At 44.3% G+C, this 17579-nt stretch overlaps 1 protein-coding gene across 1 annotated transcript in view; it reads left to right on the top strand.

Annotated features, from left to right (window-relative positions):
* SLC12A9 (solute carrier family 12 member 9) overlaps nucleotides 1-17579 on the top strand; it is a 52044-nt gene that overhangs the window by 8373 nt on the left and 26092 nt on the right. Inside the window, exons 3-6 of the mRNA XM_030187140.1 lie at nucleotides 7552-7686; nucleotides 10022-10153; nucleotides 10641-10931; nucleotides 15605-15712. Coding sequence (XP_030043000.1) covers nucleotides 7552-7686; nucleotides 10022-10153; nucleotides 10641-10931; nucleotides 15605-15712 — 666 coding nt within the window. The remainder of the gene's footprint in view (nucleotides 1-7551; nucleotides 7687-10021; nucleotides 10154-10640; nucleotides 10932-15604; nucleotides 15713-17579) is intronic.

Below are 17579 nucleotides of genomic sequence, written 5' to 3' on the forward strand. Positions count from 1 at the left end.
CTTTTCCTACAAAAGTATACTCTTCCCTGTTCTGGATGCTCTTGCACATTTCCCCTTACCCCCCATTGAGACATGCCAGACTATACGGTCTGTGCCAGAGCCGGTGATGGGAGGCGGGACTGGTGGTTGGGAGGCGGGGATAGTGCTGGGCAGACTTATACGGTCTGTGCCAGAGCCGGTGATGGGAGGCGGGACTGGTGGATGGGAGGCGGGACTGGTGGTTGGGAGGCGGGGATAGTGCTGGGCAGACTTATACGGTCTGTGCCAGAGCCGTTGGTGGGAGGCGGGGATAGTGCTGGGCAGACTTATACAGTCTGTGCCAGAGCCGGTGGTGGGAGGCGGGACTGGTGGTTGGGAGGCGGGAAATACTGCTGGGCAGACTTGTACGGTCTGTGCCCTGAATAAGGCAGGTACAAATCAAGGTAAGGTATACACATATGAGTTTATCTTGTTGGGCAGACTGGATGGAGCATGCAGGTCTTTTTCTGCCGTCATCTACTATGTTACTATGTAATCTCAGCTCTTTTTCCTTTGTTCCTGCACTTTTGTTTTTTTTTAACTAAATGTCTCCTGGCTCAAATCCCATTCACACTGATATCATACATTTCAAATTCATACTGACCTCATTCCAGTCATTGTGCTTGCCAAACAAGACTGTTATGTCTCTCTGACTTTGCAGCTTGGCTTCCAATCCCTACTGTCCAGGACCAGTGCAAGGCTATTAGACACCCTGTGTAAACTTTTCAGTCTTGTAAACCCCTCAGTAATCTTTCATGCCTCGGACCTTCCCCCTAGACTTCCTTAATTAAACTCGGTTGTGACTATCCCAACATCATCCATCCCACAATAATCTTGTAAAAATGCTTACTTACCTAGACGTCACACTTTATTTGTGAATTTCAGTACAATTTACAAGATGAACTCTTGAACAAGAAATACAGAAAGCAATAAGGAGTGGCCTAGTGGTTAGGGTGGTGGACTTTGGTCCTGGGGAACTGAGTTCGATTCCCACTTCAGGCACAGGCAGCTCCTTGTGACTCTGGGCAAGTCACTTAACCCTCCATTGCCCCATGTAAGCCGCATTGAGCCTGCCATGAGTGGGAAAGCGCGGGGTACAAATGTAATAAAAAATAAATAAAAATAATGGAAGAATGCATAAATACAAATTATGCAACAGAAAACATTAAAATGTTCCTTAGACTACTATAATATGGAGGAGGAAACTAGATATTAAGGGAAAACAGAGGAATAATAATCACACTTTAAAATATTAAACTCCGTTTTGCATTTACATAAGTTAATGAGGGCAACATAGGAGCCAGTTTTGCAAAATTTTGGGGGTGCTAAACCCCACCAATATTATCTCTCTCTGGACACAGCCAAGGGGTGGGTTTGTTCAATATTTGGGGTGCTCAAGCACTCACAGAGGCTGCTCCGAATCTATTCTTTGTGTGGGTAAAATATGCGCTGATAGGTCTGTGAGACTGGCTGGCAGTAGGATTTACTGTTTTGCTTTGACTAGAGTTGCTTTTTGTCGCCATCCTAGGCAGCCGTCTAGTTTGTCTTACGGTAGTGCCAGTCCTGCTGCTGTCTCTTTTTTTTTTTTTTCACAACTCTTTAACTCCTTCCTCAAATAATCAACATTTCCTCTTCCCCCACTTCACTCACTGCCAGGTCATGGCTTACGTCTTTTGTGGCACCACCTCTCAACATCTATAAGGGGGGTACTGCAGCAGGGCCCAACTGCTCTCCATGAAAGGGTTTACTGAAGTTTGATAGCCAAACAACCGCGACAACCACCTCAGGAACCTATTTACACAGATTGTGTATATCAGTAATTAAAAGTAGGTTAAAGAATAACACTTTTTTTTTTTATTATTTGTAAATCGCGCTTTTTCCCACTCATGGCAGGCTCAATGCGGCAGGCAATGGAGGGTTAAGTGACTTGCCCAAAGTCACAAGGAGCTGCCTGGGCCGGGAATCGAACTCAGTTCCTCAGTTCCCCAGGACCAAAGTCCACCACCCTAGTCGGCCCTTGCAGATCACCAATGTGGCCGCGCAGGCTTCTGCTGTGAGTCTGACGTCCCGCACGTACGTGCAGGACGTCAGACTCACAGAAACAGAAGCCTGCGCAGCCTTCTACATGGAATGTTGCTAGTGGAATAGCAACATTCCATGTAGAATCTCCAATAGTAGCAACATTCCATGTAGAATCTCCAATAGTATCTATTTTGTTTTTGTTACATTTGTACCCTGCGCTTTCCCACTCATGGCAGGCTCAATGCGGCAGGCAATGGAGGGTTAAGTGACTTGCCCAAGGTCACAAGGAGCTGCCTGGGCCGGGAATCGAACTCAGTTCCTCAGTTCTCCAGGACCAAAGTCCACCACCCTAACCACTAGGCCACTCCTCCACTTGCAATCATTAATGTTCTTTTGAATTCTCCTTTCTTAGTTACAGTTCTTAAAGCAAAGCCGACTCTTCTTCAGAGGGGTATCTGAGGTGTGGGGAGGCTTCACTTTATCAGTTATTCAGCTCCAGCTGGATAAGGTACCACCACTTCTCTTTCCTCTTTTCCACTTCTCTGCAGGCAGTGATGGTAGATGAGTTCTCCATTCCTGTGTTCTTGTGAACGAACCAGTAGCTTTAAAGGCTTTGAGGCCGGTTCCCAGTCTTGACTTCTCAGGGTCAGAGACTAATATAGTCACAAATCTTCAATTCAGTAAAGTAAAAAAGGTGTTGCAGCTTAGAAGTAGAGAGGTGTGGTAGCCGTGTTAGTCCACTCTTAAAGGTTATCAATAGAAATCAAACAAAATAAAACATGGAAAAGAAAATAAGATGATACCTTTTTTATTGGACATAACTTAATACATTTCTTGATTAGCTTTCGAAGGTTGACCTTCTTCGTCACATCGGAAATAAGCAAATGTGGAAGCAGATAGTATATATAAGAGAAACATCAAAGCATCACTTTGACAGTCTGACAGAGTGGGAGGGTGGGGGTGGGTAGGAGATATGCATGGGGACATCAAAGCATTTCATTGATATTCTAACAGGATGGTGTGGGAAGGTGAGAGGAGGGTGATAAACAGAGAAATAAACAGAGTAATACAACTTTATGGTTTATAATGGGCTAGAAAACCCAGATCCTTATTAAGTCCTGTCTGTTGAGTGTCAAAATATTTAATCATTCTTATTTCAAAGGTCTTACGTTCATGTATTGTTTTAAAATTACTTTTCAGTATTCTTACTGTAAAATCACTGGTGCAGTGTTCTGGTCTTGTGAAGTGTTGGCCCACAGGGGTGGGGGCCTGACTGGCACCGGCTATTTTCATGCTTAGAAGTCAAAAGCCCTTTATTCCCCCTGTATAGGTGTTAGGGGAATTGCCAAGGGCTCTGCCAAATCCCTTTTATTTTTGCATCTAGGTGCTCTGGCTGGGGATCAGAAACCAAAGGCAATGACCACACCTTGGACTGGGTATTTATAAGAGCCCTGTTTCCCTTCTACCCTGTAATTTATGAAGGAAGGTATAGCCCCTTTTCTGAAAACTGGGGGGGGGGGGGGGGGGGGGGGGGGGGGGTTAGCTATTTGCATACAGTTAATGCAGAGCAAGCAAATATATCTTCTGGATATTCATTGGGGATATCCTGAAAACCTGACTAGTTTGTGGCCCTCCAGGACTACAGTTTTTTTTTTTACTTTATATTTTTATTCAATTTATTATGGTCAACACCATGTTATAATAAAGTATGATTTCAAAACAAAGAAAACTAAGCAAATATAGTACACCAAATTAATTATGTAGAAAACAAAAATCAATGAAAAAAAGATAGCTACTTACGAGTGTATAAAGGTGGAAGAGGAGACTAGTTCATAAAGGCAAAATACTAAGACATAATTGTCATAGCATCTGTAAATAATTAACCTCTGAATCTTAACTGCTACTTCTGATGGAAAATATAAAGCCATATCTGCTCATGATTCTGCACAAACTCTTCTAACTGTTTACAATCTAAAAACACATCATCTTGGTCTTGAAATTTTACAAAACGTGTTCTGGGAAACATTAAGAAAAAAGTCATACCTGGGGCCAAAGCCCTGGGTTTCAATTGAAGAAAAGCCTTCCTGCGTCTTAAGATACAGGCTGACACTCCCCAGCAGTAGGTAACAGCAGCAAAAAAAAGTCCAGCACGCCTGTCCAATCTACCCAGTTATTCTGCCGCTATGGCCATATCCCATGACTGCTGGTGAGAAATCTCTCCTTACGTGAGCACATAAGATCTGCCCTTTCATCCACACTCAGTGCCTGACCTTTTCCTTATGTATCATAAGTACATAAGTATTGCCACACTGGGACAGACCAAAGGTCCATCAAGCCTAGCATCCTGTTTCCAATAGTGGCCAATCCAGGTCCCAAATACCTGGCAAGATCCCAAAAAAGTACAAAACATTTTATGCTGCTTATCACAGAAATAAGCATTGGAGTTTCCCCAAGTCCATTTTAATAATGGTCTATGGACTTTTCCTTTAGGAAGCTGTCCAAACCTTTTGTAAACCCTGCTAAGCTAACCGCCTTTACCACATTCTTTGGCAACGAATTCCAGAGTTTAATTACATGTTGAGTGAAGAAAACATTTATCCGATTCATTTTAAATTTACTACTTTGTAGCTTCATTGAATGCCCCCTAGTCCTAGTATTTTTGGAAGGAATAAATAGATGCTTCATGTCTACCCTTTCCACTCCACTCATTATTTTATAGACCTCTTTCATATCTCCCCTTTGCTGTCTTTTCTCCAAGCTGAAGAGCCCTAGCCGCTTTAGCCTTTCCTCATAGGGAAGTTGTCCCACTATCATTTTTGTCGCCCTTCTCTGCGCCTTTTCTAATTCCACTATATCTTTTTTGAGATGCGGCGACCAGAATTGAACACAATATTCGAGGTGCGGTCGCACCATGGAGCGATACAAAAGCATTATAACGTCCTCATTTTTGTTTTCCATTCCTTTCCTAATAATACCTAACATTCTATTTGCTTTCTTAGCCGCAGCAGCACACTGAGCAGAAAGTTTCAAGTTATTATCAACGACGACACCTAGATCCCTTTCTTGGTCAGTGACTCCTAATGTGGAACCTTGCATTATGTAGCTGTAATTTGGGTTCCTCTTTCCCACATGCATCACTTTGTGATAGTTACCCTTATCAGAATGGCTGTTGGCCAAGCATCTAATCTCATGGATTGCTCAACCTGTCTAGTATCCGTTAGCATTTCTAGTTATTACTGTGCTTGCAGCCTCCACCTGTGTTTCTGGTAGGGGATGTAACATTTCATGTTTTACATTTGACACTCATTCTAGCAACCCTAAAACTAGCTGATAAATCATTTGAGTAACAAGATTTGCATTTCCCCATTAGGAATCAAAGCCCTGACTCCCAAAGCAAGTGTGGTGCTTTCCGTTATAGAAATGAGGAGATGCTGTTGGGTGTCTGGCTGGCTCCTCTCTGCTCTCCTGGCATCCTCTGTATGCTATTGTTCCTGTGTTGTTGGATGTACTGCAGTGGTTCTGTTTCAGGGAGCTTCAATGCTTCTGTTGTTGCTGCTCCTTGCGTATTCCTGCACAGAGAGGAACTTTTCCTGTTTGTGTGCTTTTTAGTAGAGGAGTGTGGTAGGCCGTGTTAGTCCACTCTTAAGGTTATCAATAGAAATCAAACAAAATAAAACATGGAAAAGAAAATAAGATGATACTTTTTTTATTGGACATAACTTAATACATTTCTTGATTAGCTTTCGAAGGTTGCCCTTCTTCCTCAGATCGGAAAAAAGCAAATGTGTTAGTATATATAAGAGAAACATCCAAGCATTACTTTGACAGTGGGAGGGTGGGGGTATGCTTGGGGACATCAAAGCATATCATTGATATTCTAACAGGATGGGTGTGGATAGGTGAGGGGTGGGGTGATCAACAGAGACATACACCTATCCTGTTAGAATATCAATGATATGCTTTGATGTCCCCATGCATACCTCCTACCCACCCCCATCCTCCCACCCTGTCAGACTGTCATAGTAATGCTTGAATGTTTTCACTTATATACACTGTCAGCTAGCACATTTGCTTATTTCCGATCTGACGAAGAAGGGCAACCTTCGAAAGCTAATCAAGAAATGTATTAAGTTATGTCCAATAAAAAAGGTATCATCTTATTTTCTTTTCCATGTTTTATTTTGTTTGTGTGCTTTTTAGGAATTTGGAAAATTCTGACATCTTTCTGGGCAAGTCAGTGTGTTTTCTATCTGTGCCCCCTCCCCCATGCCCCATTTTGACTACTCTAATGGTTCGCGACCCATTCTTCAGGACACACGTAGCCACTCAGGTTTTCATGATAACCCACAGCGAATATGTGTAAGATACGTTTACATGCACTACCTCCATTGTATGCAAACCTATCTCAAGTATATTCATTGTGGATATCCTGAAAGCATGCCTGGCCGGGTTTGTCCCGAGGACTGGTTTGAGAGCCCCCTGCTCTAATGCTTTTGTGTCCTCCTATCTTTTCTTCTTGCTTCCGTCAGCTTCTTCCTCCTTCCTGTTTTTAAAAAATGTTTTTGCTATCTGCTTCCTCAGTCTTGTACTCCCCAAATTCTTCCTACTAAGCAACGATCCCTCTGAGGCATATGGGGGGGCTACCACTACCTACGCCTTTCTCCTCTGACAGGCACACCTGTTTGCAGTTGAACTATGCGGGGCCCCCTATTGTTTGAGGAACTGCTGGACTGCTTGGTCCATACTGTATAACATCTGGTGAGGAAGAAAGGTGCCAGAAGCCACCCTTGCACCTTAAAGAAAACACTGATGAGATTCCCTTGTCTTTGGATTTTGTGTTACCTAGTGTTCCTTGCACTAACTTAGTCTATGCTCTGCCTTCCTGTTGTGTTTCACCTCCCTCCCTCCCTCCCCCCCCCCCCCCCCCACAACCACAATCATACAGGCAATCCAAAGTTTGGGGACATGAAGATGGGAGGGTAGGTTCCAGATGGGAAGTCTGCCATTCAGGATGGGTTAGAGCTAGATGGAGGGCACTTTTGTCTCTAACAAGTGGTAACAACTTTTCTCAATGGATGCTCTTTCATCTTGCTGTTTTTTTTTATATATATCTCCAATGTTTTTCTCCTATTTCCTTGGTCTGCCTTGATCTGTTGATTTGTCTTCTGTAGCATGTATGTCAGAACAAATGGGAGACCTGCATTGCATGAAGTCAACTGGACTGTCTCCTGCTGTCTGCTGAATGATATTGATTTCTGCAGTGCATCATAGGAGGGTCTCAAAGATGGTCATCCATTCCATGACTATTTTATTTGCAATTAAAATATTTGACAAAAGTAAGAAAAAAAAATATCATTCTGCCTGAGAGAGTAAATGAAGTATAAGGGTTTACTTTGTGAAACTAAGAAGTGAATCGGGGGCCCTGGCAGCCCCTGATGCTCCCTTGATTGTCATATGAGATTCTTGCTGTCCTTGCTCATTCTGAAGTTATTTGTGGCTCTTATTTTTCAGGATTTGTGGTCGGCCATGCTGGTTTTCTGCAGTCCTTGCTCATGCTGGTTGTCGCCTACATCATCATCTGCTTGACTGTCCTCTCCGTCAGTGCCATCTCCACCAATGGTGCTGTTCAAGGAGGCGGGGCTTACTGTATCCTTTTCAACCAATCCTATCCATCACAGCCCACTATATTCTGACATGATAGGGTGTCTTGATGCATTTTTACACAGTAGTTGATGACAGAAAAGGAAGAACTGTTCTACCCAGTCTGACACCTTTATTATCTTGCTCCAGTTCACCACCACTTTAGATAGACTCCCATATGAAAATAAACACCAGTTCTATTCCACATATGATACCTGAACTCTCAGCCCTGTTTCTACCATTGCTTTCGTGTCCTTTTTTTTTTTTTTTTTTTTTTTTTAATTTATATTTATTAACTTTTTCCATTATATTACAAGACATTTCTTGTTCAGGTATAGTATACAGTAATTAAAAAGAAAAAAAACATGAAAGTAAACCTTCACTAAGGAAAATTTATACTCAAGTCCATAAATGTGATCCAAGATTTCAGGAAAATTACGGAGACAAAGTATAAGGAATTAATAAAGATTATACAAAAGCTGCTAAGAAGAGCACAAATATTATTAACGTTTTTTCCATTTTCACTGAGGTTATAAGCGAAGACACATGCGACGGCTGTGTAAATACATATTTTCTTTCTTTAAACCTTATTATGCACTTGCAGGGGTACCTTAAAAAAAAAGTACCCCCCAAGTGCAACACCTCAGGCCTAAGAAGTAAGAATTGTTTCCTTCGTCGGCGAGTCTCCTTAGAGACATCAGGAAAAAGTAAAACTTTTAAACCCAAAAAGGGTTTATCTTTATTACGGAAAAACAAACGAAAGAGCAAATTCTTATCTGGTAATAATACCACTGTGGCGACTAGCGTGGCCGCAGTCGCCAATTCAGTATCAGAAGTTTCAAGTAACAAGGAAATATCAATCGGGGCTTCAGGTACCGGGGTTCCTTTCCCAGGAATGTAGTAAACCATAGACATTGGAGGCAGATTCTGTTCCGGAATTAATAAATTTTCACGCATATAGCGTTTCAACATATCTATTGGAGTTATATTCTGAAGTCGAGGAAAATTAGTAAATCTAAGATTATGATTTTTAGTGTAATTTTCAAAAATTTCCATTTTGTCTCTAAGATTAGTCAAGTCTTTCACCATAATAGGTTGTAAGGTTTCAATCTTCAGAAGTCTCTGATCCAGGTTAACTATTTTACCATTTAAGTCTTTAATCTGTTGATCTTGTACACCTAAGTTATTTTCCAAAGATTTCACTTTAGGTTGAAGGTCATTGATCTGCTTAAGAAAAACTTGACCAAGATTGGAAACCAAGTCCCACAAAGCCTCTAGTGTAACATCTTTAGGTTTAGTCATAAACTCTACTGGTAATTCAAACCTCACAGGCAGATCAGCGTCCTCACTTCGCCCCTCAGCTTTTCTCCCCTCAGTTTGCAACGATTCCACGGGCAAACTGATCTCCAGTCCCTCCTCGGTCGCAAAAGAGGCTTCGATTCGGCGTTTTTCTTCTGGGCCCCTAACCTCAATGGGAGTAGACCCTGTCGAATCCAGGAAGAAGGAACTGGCGCCAATCGGCTGGGGAGGAGGTGTGCGTTCAGCGGGGCTAAGAGTAACTTCAAGTCCAGAGAGCGCCAAAGTCTCCGTTTCGCCGGCGCTTACACCTGGTTGCAACCCGCTTCCATTATGGGCTCCTTGCGGTCTCAAGTAGCGATCCAACGGACCAGGTAAGGAGGGTGGTAGCGGGGAAGCCCTGCCCGCTATTCTTCCTCTTCGTTTCGGCATGTTAGGAGCTTGAGTCAACGCGACCTAGCAGCTTAGCGCTATCTTGGATCTGCTTTCGTGTCCTTTTAAAGTATGCTTAAATTTTGTTAGTGTTGGCCTCTTCCACCTCTTCTGGGAGGCTGGTCCAACCAGTTGCATCTTCCTTTTTGATCCAGTACACAGGCCCACTCTCTATCTTCCCCTCAATCTTTATAGCAATCCAGATAGCACCAAACTTGAGTCTGCTTCCAGAACATGTGGTTGTTCTGTGCTTGTTGATGTTTATGGTTTATTATAAAACTTGATATACCGCCATTTCTAAAAGGAAGGTCAAGTTGGTTAACACAATACTTAAAATCATAGAAAGAAAACAAAACTCTAATAAAAATAGGAAAGAATACAGCCATACATACTAAAGGGAACCAGGAAGGATAAAAAGAGGAAAGAGCAAGGAAGGAAAGGGGGTAAATGGTACAGGGAGCGGTTACACCATTCTCCTTGGAAGTCTGTTGCAGCCACTGCTCCTAGGGTTATAACCATACTGACTACATGCAAGTTATGCCAGCCTCTGGTGCTCCATCCTAGCCACACCTCTTTTCCTTCTTCCTTTTCTTGACCTTACTGCATCCTTCAGTCATGATCAGCCGCACTCTTGGACCAGAATTCGGAGGCAGCATTGGCCTGATGTTCTACCTTGCCAACGTCTGTGCTTGTGGTGTCTATGTGCTGGGTCTGGTGGAGGCCATTTTGGATGTGTTTGGGATGGGTGAGTAGCAGTCCTCAGGAAGTGTAATAAAGGAGATGGTGAGAGCATGTATTTGGCATATGTGGAGGGGAAACATATTACATAATCTGTGGATATAATGAGAGGGTATGATGATGGTAAAAGTAGGCATTGCATGGCCTTAATGCTAAGTACCCCTCTTCTGTAAATGTGTCTGTGTTGGTTACAGCATACCCTCTGTATAGGTGATTCATGTGACTCCCTGCTTTGGGCTCATCTGATTACCGGTAGGAATTCTGTTTTGCATGCTCATTCATGACAACCATTTCTCTTGCATCATTACATAACAGCTACATTGGCTTTAGGAAAAATATGGCTTTGTATTCCACTGTCACTCTCCTCCAAATGCCTAAGAAAAGGGATGTTTAACCAGCAAGCACAGGCATCTTTCAGAGCTCACACATGAGCAGACAAGCTGAGCAGCGTCTGAAGGTATTGTCCAATAATGCTTCTCTTTTTGGCATTGCAGATGGCACTGGGTCGTCAGAGCTGCGTACCCTCCCTCAGGGCTACTTCTGGAACTTTCTCTATGGCTCGGCTATCCTCTTCCTCTGCCTTCTGGTGTGCATGGTTGGGGCAGAGATATATTCCAAGGCTTCTTTCTTTATCTTTTTGCTTGTTAACATTGTCCTGATTACCATCTTCATCAGCTTCTTCTCTGTGGGACCGCGCTATGTCCACATCATCCATGGTGGGAATCAAAGCTTCAATGCCAGCTACACAGGCTTCAATGTGTCTACACTGCACGACAACCTCAAAGGTGAGGGGAAATGTAATTGCTGGCTCAGCAGTTGACCACCTATGCTGCTTACTTATTTAAATTAGACATATGCTAAAATGTCATTTACAAAATTCTGGGTTATGAGTTAGAAGTCGCCACCAGAGAAAAAGATCTTGGAATTGTTGATGAACAATACATAGAAAATTTCAGCCTAGTGTGCCATGGCTGCTAAAAACGGGACCCCCCCCCCCCCCCCAAATGTTATGGATGGAGAATAAAACTGAGAATATCATTATACCTTTCTATATATTCTTGATATAACTGTACTTTGAGTAATATGTGCAGTTCTGGTTGCCTCCATCGCAAAAAAAGACAGAAAAAGTTCAAAGAAGGGTGACAAACATGATAAAGGGGATGGAACATCTCCCTTATGAAGCAAGGCTAAACAGATTAGGCCTATTTAGCTTGGAGAAAAGAAAAGTTTATAAAATTGTGAGTGGGATGGAATAATTAATAACAAAACAAGAGGACCCTCCGTGCAGATTGAAAAAAAAATTGCAGAAAGTCTTTTCACACAGTACATAATTAAATGCAGAATCTGTTGCCGGAGGATGTGGTCAAGGCAACCAACATTTTGGGGTTCAAATTAAAATATGTAGTTTTGTGTGTCGATCGATTCTGATCTGGAGCGCAATTCTCAGGTCCATCAGGTGCTGTCTTTGGTATTTGGGAAACTACACCTTTTTTTTTTTTGTGGCAGGTTAGATCTTATTTTTCTGAAGATTGGTGTATGCTTTTGTGTTTTCCAAAACTGATTGCCACCCAATCTCGGTTGAGCTTCTGAGGACCAATTCCTTCTGAACAGGATTCCTTTATGTTTATCCCACGGAATTCAAACATGCGTGGGATAAACAAACATAAAGGAATCCTGTTCAGAAGGAATGGATCCTCAGAAACTTAACCGAGATTGGGTGGCAGAGCTGGTGGTTGGGAGGTGGGGCTAGTGCTGGGCAGACTTCTACGGTCTGTGCCTTAATGGCAGATACAAATCAAGGTAAGGTATACTACACAAAAAGTAGCACATATGAGTTTATCTTGTTGGGCAGACTGGATGGACCATGCAGGTCTTTTTCTGCCGTCATCTACTGTGTTACTATGATTACTGTAATTCACTTGACTTGGGTTATACCAGGACACTTTTGGCCAGATTGCAACTTTTACAGAATATGACCACTAGATTAACTTGAATAAAACTAAATTTGATGGTGTGCGTCTGCTTTTGATGAAATTGCACTGGCTACCCATTCATAGTAACATAGTAGATGACGGCAGAAAAAGACCTGCACGGTCCATCCAGTCTGCCCAACAAGATAAACTCACGTGCCATTTTTTGTGTATACCTTACTTTGATTTGTACCTGTCTTTTTCAGGGCACAGACCGTATAAGTCTGCCCAGCACTATCCCCACCTTCCAACCACCCGCCCCGCCTCCCACCACCAGCTCTGGCACAGACCGTATAAGTCTGCCCAGCACTATCCCCGCCTCCCAACCACCCGCCCCGCCTCCCACCACCGGCTCTGGCACAGACCGTATAAGTCTGCCCAGCGCTATCCCCGCCTCCCAACCACCCGCCCCGCCTCCCACCACCGGCTCTGGCACAGACTGTATAAGTCTGCCCAGCACTATCCCCGCCTCCCAACCACCCGCCCCGCCTCCCACCACCGGCTCTGGCACAGACCGTATAAGTCTGCCCAGCGCTATCCCCGCCTCCCAACCACCCGCCCCGCCTCCCACCACCGGCTCTGGCACAGACTGTATAAGTCTGCCCAGCACTATCCCCGCCTCCCACCACCGGCTCTTGCACAGACCGTATAAGTCTGCCCAGCACTATCCCCGCCTCCCAACCACCAGCTCTGGCACAGACCGTATAAGTCTGCCCAGCACTATCCCCGCCTCCCAACCACCAGCTCTGGCACAGACCGTATAAGTCTGCCCAGCGCTATCCCCGCCTCCCAACCACCCGCCCCGCCTCCCACCACCGGCTCTGGCACAGACCGTATAAGTCTGCCCAGCACTATCCCCGCCTCCCAACCACCAGCTCTGGCACAGACCGTATAAGTCTGCCCAGCGCTATCCCCGCCTCCCAACCACCCGCCCCGCCTCCCACCACCGGCTCTGGCACAGACCGTATAAGTCTGCCCAGCACTATCCCCGCCTCCCACCACCGGCTCTTGCACAGACCGTATAAGTCTGCCCAGCACTATCCCCGCCTCCCAACCACCCGCCCCGCCTCCCACCACCGGCTCTGGCACAGACTGTATAAGTCTGCCCAGCACTATCCCCGCCTCCCAACCACCAGCCCTGCCTCCCACCACCGGCTCTTGCACAGACCGTATAAGTCTGCCCAGCACTATCCCCGCCTCCCAACCACCTGCCCCGCCTCCCACCACCGGCTCTGGCACAGACCGTATAAGTCTGCCCAGCACTATCCCCGCCTCCCAACCACCCGCCCCGCCTCCCACCACCGGCTCTGGCACAGACCGTATAAGTCTGCCCAGCGCTATCCCCGCCTCCCAACCACCCGCCCCGCCTCCCACCACCGGCTCTGGCACAGACTGTATAAGTCTGCCCAGCACTATCCCCGCCTCCCAACCACCAGCTCTGGCACAGACCGTATAAGTCTGCCCAGCGCTATCCCCGCCTCCCAACCACCCGCCCCGCCTCCCACCACCGGCTCTGGCACAGACCGTATAAGTCTGCCCAGCACTATCCCCGCCTCCCACCACCGGCTCTTGCACAGACCGTATAAGTCTGCCCAGCACTATCCCCGCCTCCCAACCACCCGCCCCGCCTCCCACCACCGGCTCTGGCACAGACTGTATAAGTCTGCCCAGCACTATCCCCGCCTCCCAACCACCCGCCCCGCCTCCCACCACCGGCTCTGGCACAGACCGTATAAGTCTGCCCAGCACTATCCCCGCCTCCCAACCACCAGCCCTGCCTCCCACCACCGGCTAATTCAGGCACATATTTGATTTTAAGATTTTGAGCACTTTTAAATTGCTTTATATTGAAGCTCCTCCTTACAATGATGTTGAGGATGAGTGACAAATTTTGGCCAAATGTCTCAAAGACTAACAAGCTTATGTTTTTTTCTGTTACTATTACTCGTTTGACTTCTCGTAAGAAAGTGTTTAGTACTGCTTTCCCATTTTTGTGGAATTTCTCGCCGTTGGCTTTGAGGTGTGAAAGTAATTGCATTAAATGTAGCAAACTGTTGAAAACTTTGTTGTTCCAGAAATATTTCAGCTGATTATTTGTTAGAAAGACTCTTATTGTTTTACTCCCACTGAATTGGAGGTCTTCGTGTATTTATAAACTGCACAGGAGGAAATGTCCATAAATGATCAGCCAGGTAGATTGCAGAAAGCCATTGCTCATTCCCAGAAATAAGCTATAAGATGGATCTAAGGGAAAAGATGGGATTTGATAGATTTGATATACCACCTTTCTGTGGGTACAAATCAAAGCAGTTTGCATATTATGTACAGGTACTGTTTTTGTACCTGGGGCAATGGAAGGTTATGTGGCTTGCCCAGAGTCACAAGGAGTTGCAGTGGGAATCGAACGTGGTTCCCCTGATTCTGAGGCCACTGCACTAAACTATCAGGCTACTCCTCTCCACCTTTTGAGATCTGCAGGGTATTTGTGACCTGAGCTGGCTACTGCTGGAGACAAGAAGCTGGGCTTGATGGACTTTAATATGACTCATGGTTCTTCTTATGTTCTTATCAAAAGACACTTTTGGCAAATTGCAAAGAATCACAAAGTAAAAAAAAATAAAACCCAAGAACTATAAGCAAAAGAAAATAGTAAATATAACAATTAAAAATAAGATCATAATCAACAAAAATCAATAACAAATAGGGAAAAAAAGAAAAGAAAGAGGGGGGAGGGATTTGTAGAAAAGTAGAAAATACAAGGCCAAAATTTAGAAAAAGCCTGACAGAAAATTAACTTTATTTATTTATGAATTTAATTTATTCAGGCATGTCACTTTATTTCCTTGTGTCTTGAGGTTTAATATCTTCATATCTGCATGGGAAGGCATAAGAAGAGACACCTTATGGGGAAGGACACTCGTTATTTTATAGACCTCTATCATGTCTCCCCTAAGCCGCCTTTTCTCCAAGCTGAAGAGCCCTAGCCGCTTTAGCCTTTCCTCATAGGGAAGTCGTCCCATCCCCTTTATCATTTTCGTCGCCCTTCTCTGCACCTTTTCTAATTCCATTATATCTTTTTTGAGATGCGGCGACCAGAATTGAACACAATATTCGAGGTGCGGTCGCACCATGGAGCAATACAAAGGCATTATAACATCCTCATTTTTGTTTTCCATCCCTTTCCTAATAATACCTAACATTCTATTTGCTTTCTTAGCTGCAGCAGCACACTGAGCAGAAGGTTTCACCGTATCATCAACGACGACACCTAGGTCCCTTTCTTGGTCTGTGACTCCTAACGTGGAACCTTGCATGTCGTAGCTATAATTCGGGTTCCTCTTTCCCACATGCATCACTTTGCACTTGCGCACATTAAACGTCATCTGCCATTTAGACTCCCAGTCTCGTAAGGTCCTCTTGTAATTTTTCACAATCTTCACTGGTGATTTGATACAGACAGTGCTAAATTTCTCTTCTTCCTCTTTCAGCCATGTATTCCCAAGATTACACTACTAGCAACATGATGACTTTTGCCACAGTTTTTGCAGTGATGTTCAATGGCTGCACTGGCATCATGGCAGGGTCCAACATGTCAGGTATGTTGGGTATGATAGAAATTTCCATGGGCTATTTCTGTTACACCACCCAATGCATTCCACCAGAGATAGAGGAGGGGAGTAAGTTTCTTGTGGTATATATTGGAAGTTCCATAGGTTATCTTCCACTACACTATATCATATAACTCACCAGGAAAGGAAGAGAAGGGCATGCTATCAGTGGGATAAGAGGGTGATTTCTTCCATAGTACATAATGGAAATTGAGTGGGGTAACCCAGTGGCATTCCTAGGGGAGCGGACACCCGGGGCGGCGCCCCCCCCCCCCGGATGCACGCTGCTGGGGGGGGTGCCGCAGAACGCGCCTGCTCAGAGTTCCCTGACTTCGCGCATTCGCTGGAGCTCCCTCTGACCCGGAACAGGAAGTAACCTGTTCCAGGGCAGGGGGAGCTGCAGCGAACGCATGAAGTCAGCGAACTCAGAGCAGATGCGCACTGCAGCACCCCCCACCGGCGTGCACCCGGGGCGGACCGCCCCCCCCCCCCCCCTTGGTACGCCACTGGGGTAACCCACTCAATGTGTGCCATTGGGAGTGAGAGTTTATAGTTTATTAGTATTTTCTATACCACCCAAGCTGACTTACAGAACTGGGCAGTTTACAAACTAAAAACACAGATGACAGAGTAGAAAAGAACTACAATGTTCAGATAAGAAAGTAGTATCGGTCTCAGCAGATAGTCATTCAAGATTGGAAGAGACAGGAATAAGCAGATATAGGGTAAAAACATAATAAAGGACAAAAGGGAAGGAAAAGGTAAACAGAAAAAGGGTGAAGGGACAGGAAAGATAAAATAAAAGGCAAGTGGGGGAAAACAAAAAAGGGAGGTATGATGAATTTGAGCAAAAACTCCACCCTCTTAACTATATAGGTGAAATACTTGCTTGAAAAGCCCAGTTTTCAAGGCTGTTTTAATTTTTTTTGAAAGAGTTCAGATCGTATGGGAAGTGGGAGAACATTTCAGTGGAAAGGGGCTGTGAAATAGAGAAAGCACAAATGGTGGCTAAACTCGAGCTGAGCAGCCTTTGGATTTGGGCGAACCAAACTATGGTCATTTAAGGATCGTAAAAGTGTAGCTGGAGAAAAGGGAATAGTTACGGAGGCGAGATAATCAAGAGAACCACGCCTATGTGTGCCTTAAAGGTGAGAATAAGCAGTTTGAAAATGATACGTTGCTTGATAGGAAGCCAGTGAAATTTCTGAAGCAAAGGAGAAATGTGATCGAACTTACAAGCATGACATAATTTCGATAGCCATATTCTGAACTGTTTGAAGTGTTTTCAAATTAGATTGAGGACAACCAATGATGTTCAATAATCGAGTCTAGTGGTAAGTAGTGATAGGACAAGTGAGTGGAAGGTATTTTGATCAAAGTACCTGTGAACAGAAGGCAGTTGACAGAGGATAATAAAGTCAGTTGTGCATAATTTCGAAATCTGGGCAGAACACATTGGACAGGAATCTAGGATAATTCCAAGGTAACAACAAGAATCAACTGGGTGAATAGTGATACCAAGAAGATATAGGGGAATAGCTGAAGCAGAAGGACTACCAATGAACCAACATGCCACAGTTTTCTGCTTATTTAGGACTAATTTATGTTTGGTAAGCCAATTTGAAACAAGGAGACAGTCTTGAAATGGACCGATAACTGAATTATATGGATTGGTAAGAAAATTATTATTATTTATTGCTTTTGTATCCCACATTTTCCCACCTATTTGCAGGCTCAATGTGGCTTACATTGTTCCGTCATGGCGATCGCCATTCCGGAGTGAGAGATACAAGTGGTGTTACATTAAAGATCATGATTGACATAGTAGATAGATTAAAATGAAGAATATCATAAA

This window comes from Microcaecilia unicolor, chromosome 14 (assembly GCF_901765095.1).
Source record: "Microcaecilia unicolor chromosome 14, aMicUni1.1, whole genome shotgun sequence".
Taxonomy (NCBI): domain Eukaryota; kingdom Metazoa; phylum Chordata; class Amphibia; order Gymnophiona; family Siphonopidae; genus Microcaecilia; species Microcaecilia unicolor.